The 19,400-nt window shown below is 37.8% G+C and overlaps 1 protein-coding gene across 5 annotated transcripts in view; it reads left to right on the plus strand.

The window, feature by feature from the left end:
* Window positions 1-19,400, plus strand: part of kcnc3a (potassium voltage-gated channel, Shaw-related subfamily, member 3a) — a 66,526-nt gene that overhangs the window by 42,338 nt on the left and 4,788 nt on the right. For 3 of the 5 annotated variants that reach the window (XM_052547012.1, XM_052547020.1, XM_052547019.1), the window contains 2 exons: window positions 1,060-1,266; window positions 13,924-19,145. In XM_052547012.1, coding sequence (XP_052402972.1) covers window positions 1,060-1,266; window positions 13,924-14,087 — 371 coding nt within the window. In that variant the 3' untranslated portion in view covers window positions 14,088-19,145. The remainder of the gene's footprint in view (window positions 1-1,059; window positions 1,267-13,923; window positions 19,146-19,400) is intronic. The other 2 variants (XM_052547021.1, XM_052547022.1) reach the window with 2 other exon arrangements.

A 19,400-nucleotide genomic window follows, 5' to 3' on the forward strand; every position in this document is an offset into this window, starting at 1 on the left:
GGAGATGTTTTGTCTGAGCTTCTCCATTTTATACAGTGATATTAAATTGGGTCAAAAAATGGCAAATAAAGACAAATAAACATTGCACCATAAAAATAATACGTCTATCCAAAAAGTTTCCTGAAGCAAAACAATGGCTTTATGTGAGGAACAGGTATAACTTTACTAATGAATCACTCAAAAGCCAGCCATGGTTTCCATTTACTTCTGTTATATGATAAGGGCAGCTTGAACATTGTGCTAGATTTCTCCTTTAGTGTTCCACGGATAAAATAAATCCAAATGGATTCTTAAAGAAACTAGGATGAATAAATGTCTTATTTTATTGTATTATAAGTACTTTTATTATGTCTTCAGTGATTGTCATTTAATGGCTGTCAGGAAAGTGAGTTGTACCTGGTGTAGTCAACCATATATCATGACCTTTGCTATAGACTTTTGTGTCATCCATTCATCACCCTTTGTCCCTATTCCACTGTGAAGGTGATCATCATCTTCCCAGATTTCATGGTCATATGGACTGCCGTCTTCACAGATAAATATTTTTTATTTCTTCCAATGAGGTCCAATTGCATTATGGGTCTCTATGTCATCTTCTCCCCCGCCTCCCAAACCTCCTTTCTTTATGTCTCTCTTCATGTCTTTAACAGGCTTTGCCCCTGGCTTGAACAGTAACTCACATCAGATTAGATTTGACAGCTGTGTCGGAAGCTATAAGAACAAGTGCCCCTGCAGCTTCTTTTTCTGAGTGTGTGCACATCTCACTCTTTCAGGCACACTCATTCATGTTGTGCATGTTATGTGTGTTTGTTTGTGTTTGTGTGTGTGTGTGTGATGTTCTGAGTTCCCCTGCACCATTTTATTCAAGTGATGCTGCTCTATTTGTAGCACATCTTTATTTTTGCTCCTTTTTATTCATCCCAGACTTTTTTCTTCCCTGGCTTTTCATGTTACTGTGACTGTCTCTATTAATACTTGCACACAGTACTACTAATAGTAATTTTCTTTCTTTCTTTCTTTCTTTCTTTCTTTCTTTCTTTCTTTCTTTCTTTCTGTCAGACTCAAAACAGAATGGAGATGCTGCAAACGCAGCTCTGGCTAATGAGGACTGTCCCACCATAGATCAGGTGCTGGGGCCAGATGACAGGAGTCCGGCCACCGGTGGGATGGGGACGTGCACAGGGCGTGAACGTTACCCCCATGATAGGGCCTGCTTCCTTCTCAGTACCGGAGAGTTCCGCACCACAGACAGCAATGTCAGGAAAGGTATGCAGCACCCACAAATGGACACATTATTATATTCATACTTTCAGTGTACATCACAAGAACAGGCTCAGGAAAGGTAAGTTGTATGTTCAAATGCTTATTATTGTGTATTATGACAAAAACACATGCATTGTAGCAATACGTATTTTATACATCTATACATCCCATATTATATATATATAAATACATGCACTGACTTGCACTTCACAAAGTACATTAGAGGTATACGCATTATAAAACAGACTCTCCCACATCCATACTTCCAGCATAGCTCCCTGCCTTCTGCTCTTGCATCTCTCCTCATAATTCACCACATCAATCATTCTGAAGGCCGCTCATCGTTAGCTGAGCCCTTACCCCACCACAGTAATAATTCAATTCATATCTTTGTTAAATGTGATTAATCTTTGATAAAATCAGGACTTTTCAGTGAAAATAATCCTAGCACACGTTAAATTATTTAAATTATTATGTAAATTATTTATTAACAGATATATCAAACAAATTCACTGCGTCTGGCCAACAAGCTCTTCAGAGGCTCTGTCGTTCTGTCAGTCTGTCTGTCTTTCTGGGTTGTGCAAAATTCTGAACGAAAGAAATGGCTCTTTCAATTCTTTCAAAGAGATTGATTGTAATTGCCCACATCTCAGAGGACGTTAAATTGGAATTTGAATCAGAAAGACACCGATAATGCATTCTGGGAAAGTGTTCTTCCATCTTGGTTAATTTATTAAATATTTTAATAAAATGTCAAGGCTTTTAAAACATCTTAATTACTTAATTCTGCTTTCTTACATTTAAATGCAATACTGTAATTCTGATTTCTGATTTCTATCTAAATTCAAATATACCAAAAATTCAGGAATTGAACTGAAATTCCTGACTTAATTATGAATAACACATTTTTGTGTTATTCCTGTTTGTCTCTCTGTCTAGTTCTATCTATCTATCTATCTATCTATCTATCTATCTATCTATCTATCTATCTATCTATCTATCTATCTATCTATCTATCTATCTATGAGGCTTGCTTTTTCTCTTTCTTGCTGTCATTCATTGATTTATTACTTCATTCTCTTTCTCTTCCTGGCCTCCCACTCTGGCTTGTCTCTGCCCATGTCTCTTTCCCTCCATCCATCCCCTCATCTTGGCCTTTTTTCTCCTTATTTTCCTCACACACTTCGAGTCATATCCTCTTGTATCATTTTTCTTTTCTTTTTTAAATTTTTTTTGAAATGGCATGATTGACAACTACTGCCTTTCCTTCTATACTATACCTTCCTGCGCCTGCACCTTTCCACAAACCTTCACTTATTCCAAATACACCCCTCTACACAACCAAATCCTACAACCCCCCACCCACAAAAACACTAGAAGCTGCAGGCGCCAACCCAGTCTCCCCCCCAGGCGATGAGTGGTTCAAGCCGGAAGGGCCACTGCTACAGCGAGACCTCAATGCCAATTCTGCCTGTTCTTGGATCAAACGATAATGAATCAGAGGTAACACTTAAAAAAGTAGCATTGATGCAGCTTAGGAATTAGTTGAATGCACAGAGGTCAATATTTAATTAATTACATATGGCACCCTGCTTTTATAGGTAAATATTTTATATGCTTATATTTCAACAGGACACAAATAATTTGGACAAAGAATATATTTAGCACATTCATGCTTTAGTTTAGCGCAACCTGATATGAAACACAAATATAAGTAGGTACATTTGCAGTATGTCTTTTCCTTAACAGGAACAATATTCCTTTGAATCAGGGGGGATACTGTCTTCTATGTGTTCTGTCTCTGAGTTTGACAATTTTCGCACTGATGTAACTTATTTAATATCTGCATAAACTAAATTCACACAGTAAATTCACTCAAAACTTTTTATAAATGGGCAGTCATTGTTTTTTTCCAATTTGCCCCTGTAATTTATTTAATTATTTATTTTAGTCTTTAATAAGGGCATTTTGTTTCTAACCTAATAAAAACACTCAGCATCAAGTTCCATAATTCTAACTTATATTAAATATAAAACAAATTTAGGAATGAGTAGTCCATAAGGCACCTTAACCCAATAAATCACTTTAAATAATTTATATATATATATATATATATATTTTAATACTAAACCCAGGATGTACAATGGATTCAATATTATAAAACATATACAATTTTGGAAAACAGATTGAAATATATGCATTAAAACTGTTCAATGCACAGTTAGTTCCTAGTCAGTTTAATCACAGTTATATATTATATATATATGCGCTGCTTTAACTGACACACAGAGAGAGAGAGCAGATCGCACTGCGCACACACAGAAACTTGTCAGCACTGCCCCGCGACTTTTATTAAAGTACACATGAAATCAAAGTTGACTATATTTATTTTGTTAGTGCACACTGCTATTTTTTTTACAATTCATCCGTGCAAGTAAATCCACAAAAAACTTTTTTTTTCCCCTTCATAATCTTTAATCCAAATCTGAAAATGCACCTCGCCTCTGAAATGATGGCCCTTCAGTTTGATGGCTTGATCTTGAGCTTAACATCTTTAAACACATAAAATAAAAAAATAAAATAAAATAACATCTTTAAACACGCCCATCCAACTTACAGGAAACGCCTACTTTAATACATCCAATCACTTTGCAGTAAGAAAAAATAAGCCACACCCTCGGTTTTTCTCATTCTTTCGGAAGTACGTCACAATACGGAAGTAAAGTCTGTCGCAACTTCTGGTCCATACGGACTATAGCCTGGATACTAGATCGCTACACTATATTCCACAGCAACAGGGTGATAAAATTGCTGTTTTTGAAGTAAATAAAGAGTTTCATTGTTTGTAGAGAGAGACACAGGCGCATGTAATTCACACACAACTGTCATCTCTCTCTCTCTCTCTCTCTCTCTCTCTCTCTCTCTCTTTCTTTCTCTCGATCCATCGATAATTCAAATAAATGTAGTGGTCTTACCACACTATTTCATCTCTGTGTCTGATTTGAAGCGGGCAGAATGCTAGAGCTGTAACCGACGAAAAATATCCCTAGTTTGTATCCCTTCAAATATTTAGCTACAAACAACATTAACAGCCTTAAGTTATCAATGCTGGCACATCATGCATTAAAATCGCTTAATGCACAGCTAGCAGTGCATTATCCCTCTGAAATCATACTGTATGTGTAACTATTACATTTGAATTTGGATTTAGGCTACTTCATGACTGTCTATATACAGTAGTCTGAATATGGCATGAAATTCGGACGTACTACATCTGCCATGTTGTTACTGTCACATGACTTACCAGCGTCAGTTGCGTCGCATCACTGCCATTCATAAGTCATTTGATTTATTTATTTTGTTGTCATTGTCTTATCATTTTATTTATTGATGTTTGTATTATTGTTTGTGTACAGTTTTTTGAGCATTAATAAAAATAACTAAATCAATAAAATAAATCAAATAAATCCTCTCCCGTGGCCTCATGGGATAGTAAAGTGTCCATCGAATGCTCCCTTCAGAATCTGGGAGAAGAAGTAGGTCATCCTGGTACTTTACGCCTACTGTTTTTTGAATACTATGAATTCGGACATACTGCTTACCTCACATACTGTTTCTCGCCTACTTGTAGGGACGTATGCGATTTCGGACGCAGCATAAGCACTACAGTATGTAATGATGTCATTATAGCACTAGCTCCCTCATCTCTGTCTTTCTCACTCTCTTTCTCTCATTGTACCCTCAAAAGTAAACTTTTGTCATCCTAATTGTATTTGCCACCCTTCACTCTCATTTCTCTTGACTGAACTGAGCACCATACATTAAGGATTGTACACAAGTTAATTTTTAACCCTCGGCCAGTATAGTTCAACACACACACACGTTCACACACCCACACGTGATGAAATGAAAATGTGTCTTAATTCATGTGTGACAGAAGGCTCTTTGTGTGATTCTTGCTTAATTTGTGTTTGTGTGTTTTGGGGATGTTGTGTTTTCTGATGTGTGTTTTTGAGGTGCGCTTGTCTGACGAGCTGTTGTTGTGTTATCTCCTTCCTCAGGTTGTGTCGTGTCATGCGTTTGTATGTCAGCTCTTGTTGCTACAATGTTACACTGTCTTCCCTTGTTCGTGTGGTGTTGTGTGTGTGTGCACTGTAATCCATTCGGTGTTGCTGTGACTTCTTCCTCCTCCTTCTCCTCCCTAGCGGTGACCTTTCACCTCAGTAGAGTGCCCCTCAGGTCTTTGTAAAGAGTTTCAGTGCTCACTATATGGTCGTTCAAAGGCAAAACACAGCAACTACATATTGCATTATGACTAAAATCGCAGCTATTAGACTTCGAGTTCTCTTGGAACAAACAGGTTTGGCTCAACTATGTTTAAATTTGGAAAAAAAACAGAGTATCAAATCAGTTAACCTGACTTCCCCAGTTCCATCACTGGCGTAGTTACTTTGTTTTGCCTTTGTAGGGCTGTATAATTGCCATCCCACACTATATTTACTACTAGAAAGAGGAATGCCTTTTATGCTTTGGGGGTTTTGGTGAATGGTCACTGAGAAGGGCTGTGTTTTTTTGCATTTTCTCTTTAATTTTTGAACAAAGCTGGTTTCTTCTCTTTCCTGGAACTGCCCTCCACTCTGGGGTCCACTGACCAGTGTTTCATCACAGCCAGCAGATGAAAACCCTTCATTATATGGACCAGAAACAATGAGCACCAATATTCTAGCCATGAGTAGATAAGTGCTCGATAGGGCTGTGCTGAAACACTGCGCTCTGACACTGTTAGGATGTGTGCTACAGTCCTGTAGTCTGACTGATCAGGGACACAATTCTGCCTCACATATACACTAAACATCAGGTGAGCAGAAACAAACATGTCTGATAGACTTGAAAGAGACATGTGGACATGTAAAGAGTGAATTTAAGGTGAGGTGAAACACAACAAGGACACTAAAAAGCTCAGCAAACACATATACTGATTCCCACAGACGCAGGTAAGTTCTTGTAGGGCTGTACTGACATACCTGGGCTGTTGCAATTGTAACCGGACACTTTAAAGACTGTGATGCAATTGTTCTCATCAACACTGCAGAGTTTTCAAGCAGTATGTTAAGACTCAAATCAGGGGTAAATGGCATTTTGTTCTTAATGTGGATCTATTTTTTGCTGTTTCCTTTCTCTCGTTTACCTTTTTTCTTTCTCACTCTCTGGCTTCCTTTTGTGCCCACAAGAGTGTGTTTTACTGTGGTCACAGTGCTTCTTCAAGTACACTTTCAGTTATGTTGAATGCAAAAGAGCACGGGTCAGGAATGGTCAAAAGTTTTTCTTTGGGACGTTTTCTCATTTCATAATAATGAACTGTGTGTATGTATATTTTTCTGTGCTGTATGAACGCATATCTGAGGGTTCTGTTTCTGTTTATATTTGTGCTATGGCTTTTCCGTGTGGTCTGTTGGTGTAGATGTAAAATAGTCCACCCCAAAATGACAATTCATTTACTCACTCACTTTCAATCCAAACCCGGCTAGAGTAGAACACAAAAGATGATGTTTATCAGAATGTCTAAGCCGCTATCTTCCGTATAGTTTGTGAATGGTTTGTCAAGATTAAAACAAGGACAAAAAGACAGCATAAATAAATAAAAGTGATCCATATTTCTAAAGGCTGAAATACACTATACTACATGTTTGTTTGGTTTTGTCAGATCAGTGTGTTAACCCTGTCAGCATCTGTTGCCGCTGTTTTTGTCGATTGAACATGTTAAATCTTTATTTGTCATGTCATTTAATGTCTGAGAAGTGATGTACTGAAGTAGGGCTTGGAATCGATTCCAAGAAGAAGCGTTTCTGAGGAGTTGGGAATCGAGAGTAATTACAACAGTTGAGCTTATTTTACAGTAGAAATTTTGAGTGCTGCATGACAGAATAGATCATGACGTCATTGAGAGTCTTGATGTTGTTACCATCTAAAATACTATTTTTTAAACATTTCTATCAGCCAATTATAATTATAAAAGAACACGTCACAAGCATAGATCAGTGGCCAAGAGCGCATCTGATTGACAGATAAACCATGAGCTCTATCAGTCATTAATGTTCTGGTTATTTTGTTTCAGTGTACAGTTTGTTAATATTGTGCAAAGTATACAATCCAATTAAACTTCATCATTCAGCTGAACTGTGCACATTTATTTTAGACACTTCATGTCTTATTTAATTAATGCGATAAACACATGTCCCTGCTGAGCTGGGCTATGACTAATTTCACGGGCAAAGCTGACAAAAGTACATTTTCGTATCGTCACTTTGTTGTTGTTTTTTTTTTTTCATTTGTTTTTACAAACAAAGCTACATATTATAGGAAGGATACATTATACGACCTATCCTGCAGTCATCATGATGAGATTAGGTTCCTTCAATCTAAAAAAACAAGAATTGGAAAAGAATCGAAAACAACCAGGACCAGGAATTGGAATCGATTCCAAAAACTGTGGAATCGAACAGCCCTATGTAATTGTTTGTCTGTCGATGTTGGTATACATCTGTTGGTTGCTAGGAGACACATGACATGTAAACAATCTGTGTTCTAAAATTGGCTCTAAATTTCAAACACGTTTAATATCCTCCAAATGGTCAGAATAGTGTGAAGCTAAAAAAATTGTGCCCATCATACACCAAATTATTTTCTGTGAAATCTGTCTTTTCAGCAACTAACGTTGTCTTGTCCAAACTGTAGCATATGTACAAAAGTCATGCAGTGTATTACAACCTTAATGATCTATATTTCAAGTCTTCTGAAATCATGTAGGATGGCTTTGTCAAGAACAGACTGAAATTTAAGTATTCACTGAAAATCTTGCTTTGACAGCTATACTCATTCACTTACATTATATTGAAAATAGCAGCTTGGACATTCTGCTAAAATATTATGGTGATTAGAAGAAAAATGTCATGGGAGTGTGAGTAAATGATGTCAGAACTTTAATTTAAGGGTGAACTATCCCTTTATCTTTCACTCCCTCGCTCTCCTCCTCAATCACCACAGCATGTATTCTTCTTTCTTCTCCTCACTCGAACTTCAGCCGCTTTCTGTTTCTACCTTCTGCCCTCTCACTCCTTCCTGCCTACTGTTGCCAAGGAAACAGTGGAAGAGAGCATTCTGGGACTAAGCAAAACATGATGGAAGATCAAATGAAGGGGTTAAAGATGGTCCAACCTTATAAAAAAGACACTTGGACCTGCAGATTGGTTAACGTTACAACCTTAATGTTCAGATGCCCACTTATTCCCAAGATGCTCTTAGATGATCATTATAATTATTTTACTGCTGTTGTGCCTCTGTCCTTTTTTTGTTTCTTCTTTTGCCCCCTTTTATCAATCATTTATTCATTCTAAAGTGCTCTTTTGGTGTTTTTGTATTTTATATTTTGAGTACACTTTGACACATACCCTTGGGCCCTGCCATTGACAGACTCTGGTGGTGAAGCTAAATGTGTGCGAGCTGCAGTCTGAATGCTGCACAGCACACTGACTGACTGAGGGCATTGTGGTCATCTTCCTCTCTAGCCATTGTTTTAAAGCGTAGAAATAGTACTGCACTGCAGGGCTGCAGTCACACCCCTCTTCCTCTCTCTCTCTCTCTCTCTCTCTCTCTCTCTTTCTCTCTTTCTTTCCCTCTCATTTCTCTCTCTCTGCAGACTGATTGATTTTCCCCTGCACTCCCATTTAACCTCACTTCTGAATCTTTGCTGTAACAGGAGAACCCGAGGGTTCTCTCTTTAGGGCTCTCGATGAGCTAGACCATTTCATTATCAGTTTAACCATATCATGTATCACTCTGTGTATAAACAGTGCCTTATGTCCTTTTCAGATTATTATTAAACTTGCCACAAAACCTTAACTGCATTATATCTCTCTCTATTTAGGAATACATACACACACACACACACACACACACACACATATATATATAATCAGTAAGTAGTTATTATTATATATTTGCTGCATTCTATACTGCTAAAATTAGTTGTATTATATTATAAATTAGTTAATATGTCCATAGAATGGCCGCCCAAAATGATTTCCAACAACCAAATTGGATCAAATGCTGATTGCAACTGCTTTTTTGTGCTATTTTCTAGTCATTCGGCAGTTCCTACATACATTGTAGCCAACTGTCAGAGTTCCAGGTTGCATCGGTGTGAGAATTTGACTGCAGTGCAGTAAAAATTGAGCGACGAGATATGGCTGAGAGGTTGCTGGCCTGGATGATAATGTTTCCAAAGGGTTCAATGCTTCCAATCTTTTTGGGTCACTGCCCCTCGGGGGACGGAGAGCGAGGGGGAGGGGCCTTTCATGACCTCACCTGATGATGAGGTTGTTGTTTTTTTTTACAACACATCTCTAATGTAGACTAATGTAATACTACTTTGTCAAATTCTGCATTATTTACTTTTTGGTGGACCAGACTGCTGGATTCAATAGTTGTCTCAGCAGTTTTTATTATTAATTGTATAAAACAATACTTAATTTTACAAGTAATAGTAAATTATCCATCAAGTAACGCACATAAATGCAGAGATCTGCAGATCCAATGCATTTAACTTCAGTATGATTGAAGCCTGAACCTGACTGGTTTATGTCAAGAATTAAGAAAAATAGAAAAGAAAAATAGTTTAGAAGATTTTTGGTATTCATGCTCCATTTTCTGGTGAATCCAGACCAGTTTATGCTCAATGCAAGGTTATTATCCAAGGTTAGTGAATGGTTGAAGTATATGTTTGAGAGAATTTTTTTGTGTAAAATCAAACTGTTGGAATTGGATGTGTTGTGTATGAGTAGGTGTGACTCTTCAATCATCAGTGACGGTGTACTGCATGTATGGCACTATCATACATGATCTGAATGTTCTGTGAATATTATTTCAATGTTTGTTGTTTCATTGTGTCCTCTACTGTCTTAGATGAAATGTCAACATCTGCAGACTTTTATTTCTTTCTGTTGTTTCTGGCTGCATAAACTACTTTATTTTCTCTTTATTAAATATAACACCTACTGGTCTGCAATCAACAATGACATGTACAACAACCTTACTGGGAACTTTTCTATGTGCACATTGGAATTAATTGTTTATCTTTGGCCATGTTAAATGTCATAAGTTTATTTTCCTGTCCATCCTTGTACTGTATATGCAGGAGCTAATTTCTGAATGTATCACATGATCCCGCTCTCCCTTAATTATTCGTTTTGTGATCATCTTTCTTAGAGTTTGTGTCTTTATATAATGTTTGTGTACTGTCATGTGGTGTTGTTCTGTGAACTGTTGTGCCGTGTTGTGCTGTGTTTAGTGTGTCTAAATCATACATACAGATGTGATGTAACCTGTATGTATGTACTGCCAGTGTTTTTGTTTAAAGGATGAACAAATATCCACTGGTGGATATTGCAAATATTAACCGGGACAGATTCACACAGATCAAATATACTGTGTATGAACTCAGACACACTATTGACACTTAGCTGCATACTATAATGCAATAATTAACATAATTTAATTATGTTAAATATTAATCTCCTCTTTCAAAGCTCAGCCTTTCCTCACTTGTCCTTTGTGATGTCATTAAAAAAAGATGGTTATCATGCTGGTTACTGCAAACAGACCCAAATTTGAGTAATTTTTTCAACACAGTATATTCAATTTTGTTATTGCTGCATAATATCTACACCATTCTGCGGTTAATATTTGTGCCACTAACACTCACCTTCCATCCCACCCCCAGGCCACTCATACAGTCCTCGTAGTGTCACTAAAGTTTGATATGAGGTACGTAAACACAGCAGAGAGGGACTTTCATCCATGTCAGATCAAGGGCTTGTCCATACAGATATAATCTCTATGGGCTTGTTAGCATGATTGTTAGACACCATAAACTGTGCTAAACTGTGAAGCTACAATGTTAAGACTCTGCATTTCATGCATTCAGAAAGCTCGATTCTCACTCTTTGACCATTTGAACAAAGCCTAAGTATCTACACTTACAGTGAATTTGCCCAAATCTCTATTACAGATGCTAAAGAATTGCAGAAGCACAGAGTCTGTCAAGCTAAAGGCCTGAATTACAGCAGTCCACAACACTGTTGTAATTCTTCATACATAACCTCTCACCAAAGCCCTTCAGTGCTGCATGTGTGAGGCTGGTGAGTGAGAGTCGTGTTATTGTGTGTGTGATGGCGATAATGAGATTAATCGACAGGCCAATGATTTGCAAAGTTGAGGTATTATTAGACTTTTGCTCTTCCATGACCATGAAAGCTCAAATCTTAAATATATCTTAAATATTTTTGTTTTGATAATGGATCTTTCTCCTCCCCTGCCCTCTCCCTTTTATCTGTTTTAGTTTGTCTATTTTTTGCTTTTTTCTGCTTTGCTTTGCTCTATTTTTATTTTATTTTATTTGGTCTTGTTTTATTGGCATTCTAGGTATCTAGATCTGTTGTTCTAGGTATCTTTGAACTGGAATCCAAAAGCATAGTTATATCCAAACAATTATTTTCATGTAGGCATTGTCATAAAGCCGCTATTTATGTTCGTAATGGGCTACTAATGATTTTTTAATCATTACTTTTGCGTTGTAATTGTTCAGAGAAAAAAAGGAAGAATGATTGCAAGTGCCAAAGGTGTACTTAAACTGCCTAGCCATATTGATCTTAATTAATCCCATTAAGAGAAGGCAAATTCTAATAGGGAGATACAGAGAGTCCAGCAATACGAAGGAAGTGTGATCTTATCTGTACCGTTTGCATCATGGGTGCAAGAACAGAACATGACGTTCACGCAGACATGATTTTTTCTCTGTAAATGAGTGACTCTTATGTGTTTTTCTTAGTTATAAACAAATAATTTCTTTAAATATGTATATTTCCTCAAATCCATGATGAAAAGCAGTGACTTTCTAACTTGGTTTGGTGTGAGGAACATGATGACCTAGATCTATCTACCATTGCATTCCTTTGCAGCTCCTATAGTCGATGCTTTGGTGTAGATTTTGAATGACAAGTGGCTGTGCAGCACCCAGAGTGTCCCAGCAGCCCTCTGAGTCACACACACACACACACACACACACTTCAGAACTACATCATGCAAGGGACTGGAGATAGGATTGCCGACTATACGACAGTAGGACCTTCTTAACTCCCCATGTTTTTCCTTCCTTGTGAGCTTTTGTCTCTTGTTTTCTTCTGTTAAGACTTATAACTCTCTGTGTTTGTGTCTGTGTGGGAAGTTCTCCTGTGTCAGGAGGGGATTGTCAACTATGTAATGTGCCAGGTCTTCCTTCCATATCCATTTGTGATGGCTTTTTCAAAAGAAACAACAGCAATATCTGAGTCCAGTTCCCCTTGTTAAACAATCAGACAGACTATACAGAGGTAAGCTGTGTTTAGCTTTTATTACAACCAGTATTAAGGTATATAAAAAATGTTGTCGACATTTTGTCGAAACAAAACAAATTTATTTCACCCCAAACTTTGGAAAGTAGCCGGATGACAGTGGTTGAAATTGTTACAGTCCTGATAAAGAAGGACAGATGGTAGTATGCGTACGGTATCATACACAAGCTAATACTCAGATTGCCCTGCCAGATCATGATGTGAAATTACATTCAACACATATTTTTATGAGCATGTCCGCCATTATCTTTGTAGTGGATTAAGAATGAAAACACCCAAATAAACACATTTTTTGTGAAATCCCCCTTAAGTCGTTTGAAATCGGACTCAGTATGTTAATATAACCTACAATGATCACTGAGACCTGAAAAGGGAATTTGTAACCAAATTAAACCACACTGGACTTAGTGGGTGAGAGGAGAAGACAACCCAAACGTTTGGCCACACTTATGAAATCAGAAGTTTAACAAAGCCAGAAATGGATGTGGAAGGAAAGCTTTCAGGCACTTTCGGGTCACGTGAAGCTGTTTTAAGTCACTGTTTATCTACTGCAACACACTTGTGTGTAAAAGGAAGATGTATTTGCTGCTAATAATGGAAAGACATTTAGTCTGAAACGCACAAGCTTCACCTGGCCCACAGTGCTGAGTGAGGCTGCTTTGACTAGACGGAGCTCCTCTGTTGGACTCCAGCGCTAGTATCAGAACGCAGAGTGTTTCGTCTGAGACTGGGTCAAACACCTGGATGCTAAACTCTTTACCTCACTATTGGTCTGAGTCAGCCATCAGGTGCTTCATCCACCTGCTCTTTTACACATCTGCTCTTATCTCTCCCTGAAAACTGTATGTGGCTGCGACTAAAGGGAGTTTTTTTTTTTTAACATACTGTGCCATAACAACAACAGAATTTGACAAGAAAACTTGATGACATTTCATAACTCTCATTTTCCTGTTTTGTCCTTGTCTCTGTCTCTGCCTGTCCCTGTCTGTCTTTCTGTCTGTCTGCTTCTGTGTCATTTACATCCATTTCACTGTCATTCTTTGCTTTTCATTTTGTTTTGTCCCCTTCCCTTCCTTTCCCCTGATTTTGGAACTTTGTCATGAATTCAATGGTTTTTGTTCTTAAAATGCTTCCATGATAATTCCATCTATTCATCTTTCTCTAATGTATGTAATCTATCCATTTACCATCAACCGGATTCTTGGGTTTGTAGCTGCTGGTTACGAGAAGTCCCGCAGCCTCAATAACATATCGGGGATGACAGGGGCCCCCCTGCGCCTGACCCCCATCACCCCCATCAACAACCCACCCTACGAGCCCTACGAAACCCCCGGCCCCCTGCGCCGCTGCCGATCCCCCATACCCTCCATTCTGTAGCACATCTTAGGGAACGACGACAAAATACGCACCATCACATCGCAGTAGTATTAATAAACACAATAACGATGCTAAGTATTCACACCTCTGCTCCTCCATTGACTGGACAGGGTGGGGGTACACAGCACTCTTTTTAATATGTCATGCCTCAAAGGGACTGGGATGAATTTGTTTAGGGATTTAGAGCTTTAAGTACTAAAATGACTTCATCGCATATAATTCAGGCAATATTTCAGACAGGCAACTAAAAACAATTATATGCTGTAACGTAAGCGGATTATGCCTTATCAAAGATGAAAAAAAGAAGCACTGAGTATTATAAGGATAAAACTCCTCACTGGTCCATAGACAGCGACGAGCACCCTGTAGGAAATCTACCCCTGTAGTTGAATGATAGTAGTTAACTTTTTCTCATGTTCCTGCCTGATTGCTGGTTGTATATAACAAAAGAAAAAGAAAAAAACACGAGACTGTGATCCAGCAGGCTTATTCATTGAGTACTAGTCACTGAGATCAGCTATGATACACCATAATAGGCCTTGAAAATCCACTTCATATCAAAGCTTGGAATGATAAAGGTCATAGGTCACAGACAACATGCAAGTAGTTCAAGTGCATGCTAGAAAAGACGTCAGTTAGGCAAGTAGAATATATCTAAACTCCCAATCCCCTTTAACTGCTATGAAGATATGAAAATAAACGCACCATATGCTGGACTGATTTGAACTTCTAATTAAGCCCTGCAGTAGAGAATTAACGGATTGGATCATTTCGGCTGATTTGACTGTGATGAAGGAGTTTATGGTGATTCGGGCCGTAGAACATGATGAGTATTATGATTATGATAAACACAAGGACCGTCTTTAATAACACACTAAGCATTTCCTACAGGAACATTTGTTGTCACCTGATATTTTAAAATAGAAGTAACGCCGCAGTTATTAATCATGCTCTTTATTTTGGACAAAGAAAAACGCTTAAACCATTCTTGTGCAATATCAACTATTATGATGACCTCTGACCCTGAGAAGCTGGAGATAAATCCTGCAAACTTTAACGTTAACTGTTGTAAACTAACATAGAGACCGAGAACTGATCATTATTTAAAAAAGAAGCTATTTTTGTACTAAGCATTTGGACGGTGCGATTCGGATGGGGGTTTGGAGTTGACATTGTGGGAGGACAGGATATCGTGCTGTTGCATGGATATTAATCTACAGTTAACGTTTTTGCTTTTTTATATTTTGACTCTCTGCATATTCAACACCAAGTACCACGAAATGAAAAGAGCAGTGGTCTGGACAAATGACGAAAAAAATAAAATAAATAAATAAGGAGGAGCCATTCCTATTAAGGGCCTATAACCTTCTGCACTTCTTCGGGACCCTTTTCATTTTGTATACTAGTGCATGAAGGAACTGTCTTTAAAATATATCCTTTGCTTATTATGGTATTTCCTCATTAATATGAAGACATATCAAGCTGAACTGCACTCCTCACTGCATATCCGCATATATCCCGGGGCTGTGGTGAACCAGACAGTGGCCTCAAAGTTTCCCTACAAAGGGCAAGAATTAGCTGGACCTTTTCATCATCCTCATCATCATCACTGGCATTACCCTCCCTCGTCATAATCATTTTCTGATTACTGTTATTCCTATAATTTGAATGCAGTAGAAAATCAGTTCAGTTTGTTTTCTCTTTGGTCCTCTTCTTTTCTTTCTCTGTTTTTTATTTTTATTTTTTTTATGTTTTTATTTTTACCTGCTCTGTCTCTTGGATGCTGACCTTCGTTTCCGATATAAAGGAGGGAACATTGAGTGGATGCTGGATTGACAGCGGTCAGTAAGAGAAGAAAAAGAAAAGATGACAAAATGAACTCTCTGAAATATATGAGCCATATTAGCGACGATCTGCTGCATATTTGCGTGCACAGATGCAATGCACACCTCTGCTGAAGATATCTCTGCAATGGCAGCTCACAAAGCTTATTGTCTATTTCTCCATGTGAAACAACAGAAAAACTGGGGTATAAATGACAAAACTTTGTCAGAAAGCAAAGTAGCATTATTTATTTAGATGATTTCATTGTCTTGCAACTGAAATATTTCACTTACACATATTTCATATTTAAATACAATTCATCTGTAATCATTCTTCTGAATTAAGCAATATATTTATTTTACTGTTTATTTATTTGCATTTAGGTTTTTTATTTTCATGTTTTTGCTATTGCCACATTACTTGTTACACTCCTCTTTCCCTCCTCTCTTCTTTCCTGTTTAAAGAAGTTCACTGCTAGAGTGAAGAAAGCCATGGAGGTTGTTGATTACATGGAGCATCTGCATGGCAGCAGCAAACTAATGTGTGGCACCGTGCTTTAATGAGTAAAACACCAATCATCATTCGCCTGCATGCAAGTGTGCTGCACTGCTTGATGTACATGCTTCATATATACACTGAAGACATCAGGACATTGAGCAGGGACCATCTAGTAGATTTATGCTACGCCACATGTGTGTTCAGTGTTTTTAGGGAGATTCTCCCTTTTTTTTTTTTTTTTTGGTTTGAACCAGCAGGTTATTTAGCCATTCAAAGACAAAATGCAGTAACTAAACCACACAATTTGTAGTGAATCTGAGCATAGTTGAGTCAAACCCATCCAACACAGAAGTTCTATATAGTTATTATGGTTTAAGAGAGCTGATTGTGCTCATAACTTAATTTTGAAAATATGCATTTACTGCATTTTGTCTTTGCACGGCGGAATTGTTTGAAGCAAATGATCCATCATAGATTTCTAATTGTTTTAATAGGTGGCTATTAAAAATGTATGTTACGAGGTACCTTGTTAAACAAACAAGTGCAAGTGTGCATTATTTATAATTTTAAATTCAGACAAATGACCTGTTCTATTTAGAAGGAGAGAAAGAGGAAAACTAAAATGTCTGTATGATTCAGGTCCAGCCAAAACATTGTTTTATTTCTCACCTTGTGTCTCCTCCATGTCCTTCTTCTCCTCTTCATCTCTCTTTTTTTCTTTCTGTGTTTTTAATGCTCTTTATAAGGGTGTATAGTTCAGGTCTTAATGATATGTGCAGTTTTGAATGATGACTTTGTAATTTCCACATGCATGGATTTCTATTGCGAGCAATAAGGAAATTATAAGTCTATGTGTTTTGATAAGAAAATGTATTTTAACATAAAGGTTTATGAACATGTTTGTTGATACGAGTGTGTACATATGGATGTGCATATTCATATGCACATGCATATTAATGATTTGCATGAAACAAATGTACAAACCTTTTTCCATTGATGTTTTGTTACCAATCTGTCATTTTTGACTTGATTGTTGTGGGGGGCGGGGCTTAGTTTTGCATGCTAAGACGCTATTGGGTGGCAGAGACCATTACAACTGTTGTACTGAATGTGGGGTTTTGAATGTGCTTTAACTATGTACCTGTTTAAGTTTTCTTTTCCTTGTTAGACATCAAAAGCATTGCAGATTGTCATTATATGATTTATTCTTTTTCATCTTTTCACAGAGAACTATTCTGAAAGCCCAGTGCTTATCAGATATATGCAAAACGAAGCAGTAACTGTGAACTAAGACTAGAACAGAAAATCCACTTCTTCCTTCACAAATACATTCCCAAAATGCACACCTGAGCCCCCAAACCTGTATCAGCTCCCGTACAAGTCCATTTTAGTTTGTATTCTCATCTCATGACATCATGCATCTTGTTTAACAGTCCTAGTTTTGCATTATTAATGAGCAATTTAGTTGTTCTCTTCCCCTTTTCTGTTGTGTTATCCTCAGCTCTAGCCCCCTCTGCTGGTTTTTACGGGGGATGAACTAATGTAGCATTCGCTGTTGTAGATCATTAGCACTCTTTGGTCACTTTAGAGTCTAAGAATACAAAGCCCTTTATGTTTAGCCCTTAATGTTTTCCTGTTATATTTAAGATTAAAGGAAAGATTCTTTAGGCATTTATTTGAACAGACTCCGAAGGATTGATTTCCTGTTCTCTCTTGTGTCACTAAACACTGATCAGAGCAGAGAGAAAGAAGCTAATGCTAAGAAGTCTGTTCACTGCAGCAATGCATGTTTCCACACATTCAAGATAGCTAGCACTTAGCATCCTAGTGCATTTTGTGGTTTTGCTGTGTAAAGTCTATCTGCAAAGGTGTAATCAGAGTGGATGGGATGACTCCACTTTTATCCCTTTATCTCAGTTCTGAAGTTATAATGCGAAAGTGACAGCCCTGCCACATGTTAGCTTAGTTGGCGAATGCCCTGGTAAGCAGAGGCTGCATGCGATCATGGAGGACAATGTAAATAGTTCTCCTGTACACAGACTGCATGTGGAGTAAACAGCACAGAAACTATTGTTTGATTCAAATGTGGCATTTGAAACGGGGAGAGCAGGTCGAGTTTAAATTGTTTAGCGACATTATCCAGAATCCTCTCTGTTTCTGACTTAAGCTCCCTGTCACTACTCAGGTAAATCTCTTTTTGTCCGTCTATACCAGTGCTTCCAAAATGATGTCATTCGAAAAAACAAAGAGAGAGGCAGATGGGAACACCCCGTGTACGCATACATCTGTGTAAATACGAAATAATCATTTTTGACCCCAACACTCATTCCAAGTCTTCCTTTTCCACAATGTCCTTCACATCCTTCATTTCATTTGTCACTTTCATTTATTCCCTTACTGCTTCCAAATAACAACCAAAAAGCCCGGATGACATTATGAGAAACTGAGGGAAAAAGAATGAGTGATTTGTTTAAAAAAAACAAAAAAAACTTTTCAAACATGGTCTGCCATAAGTGGATTACACACACACAGAGAAAATCCTGTATGTGGAATCCGGACGCAACCAAATTCAGGAGATGAAAGCGTCAGGGTCAGATGGACAGATTGTGTGTTTGGGGAACAGAGTTTTGGGAGGATTGTCAACAAATGAAGAAAAGGCGTCGTGAAATGGAGGACAGTTTGGGGAAGAAAGAAAAAAAGAAAAGAGAGGAGGAAGGGAGCTGAACGCTTCTCAGTGTAAGAATGTGCATATGGTGTTCTGTGCGTCACACTGCGTGTTTTCATGTGATGTGCCTGACTGTGTGCTTACTGTTTTTATTTTCTTTGTGTGACACTTTGTTTTCCCGCTCTTCAAATGTTTGGCACTGTGCTCAAATGGTGCACTCTCTCTCTATTCCCTATGCCAGCTTTACTGTTTGGTAAAATATCAAAATAAGGGCACTTCATGGGGAATAGCGAGTCATCTTGGGATTCACAGATGTACAATGAGCT

The sequence above is a fragment of the Carassius gibelio genome, chromosome A3 (genome assembly GCF_023724105.1).
Source record: "Carassius gibelio isolate Cgi1373 ecotype wild population from Czech Republic chromosome A3, carGib1.2-hapl.c, whole genome shotgun sequence".
NCBI classification, from domain to species: Eukaryota; Metazoa; Chordata; class Actinopteri; order Cypriniformes; family Cyprinidae; genus Carassius; species Carassius gibelio.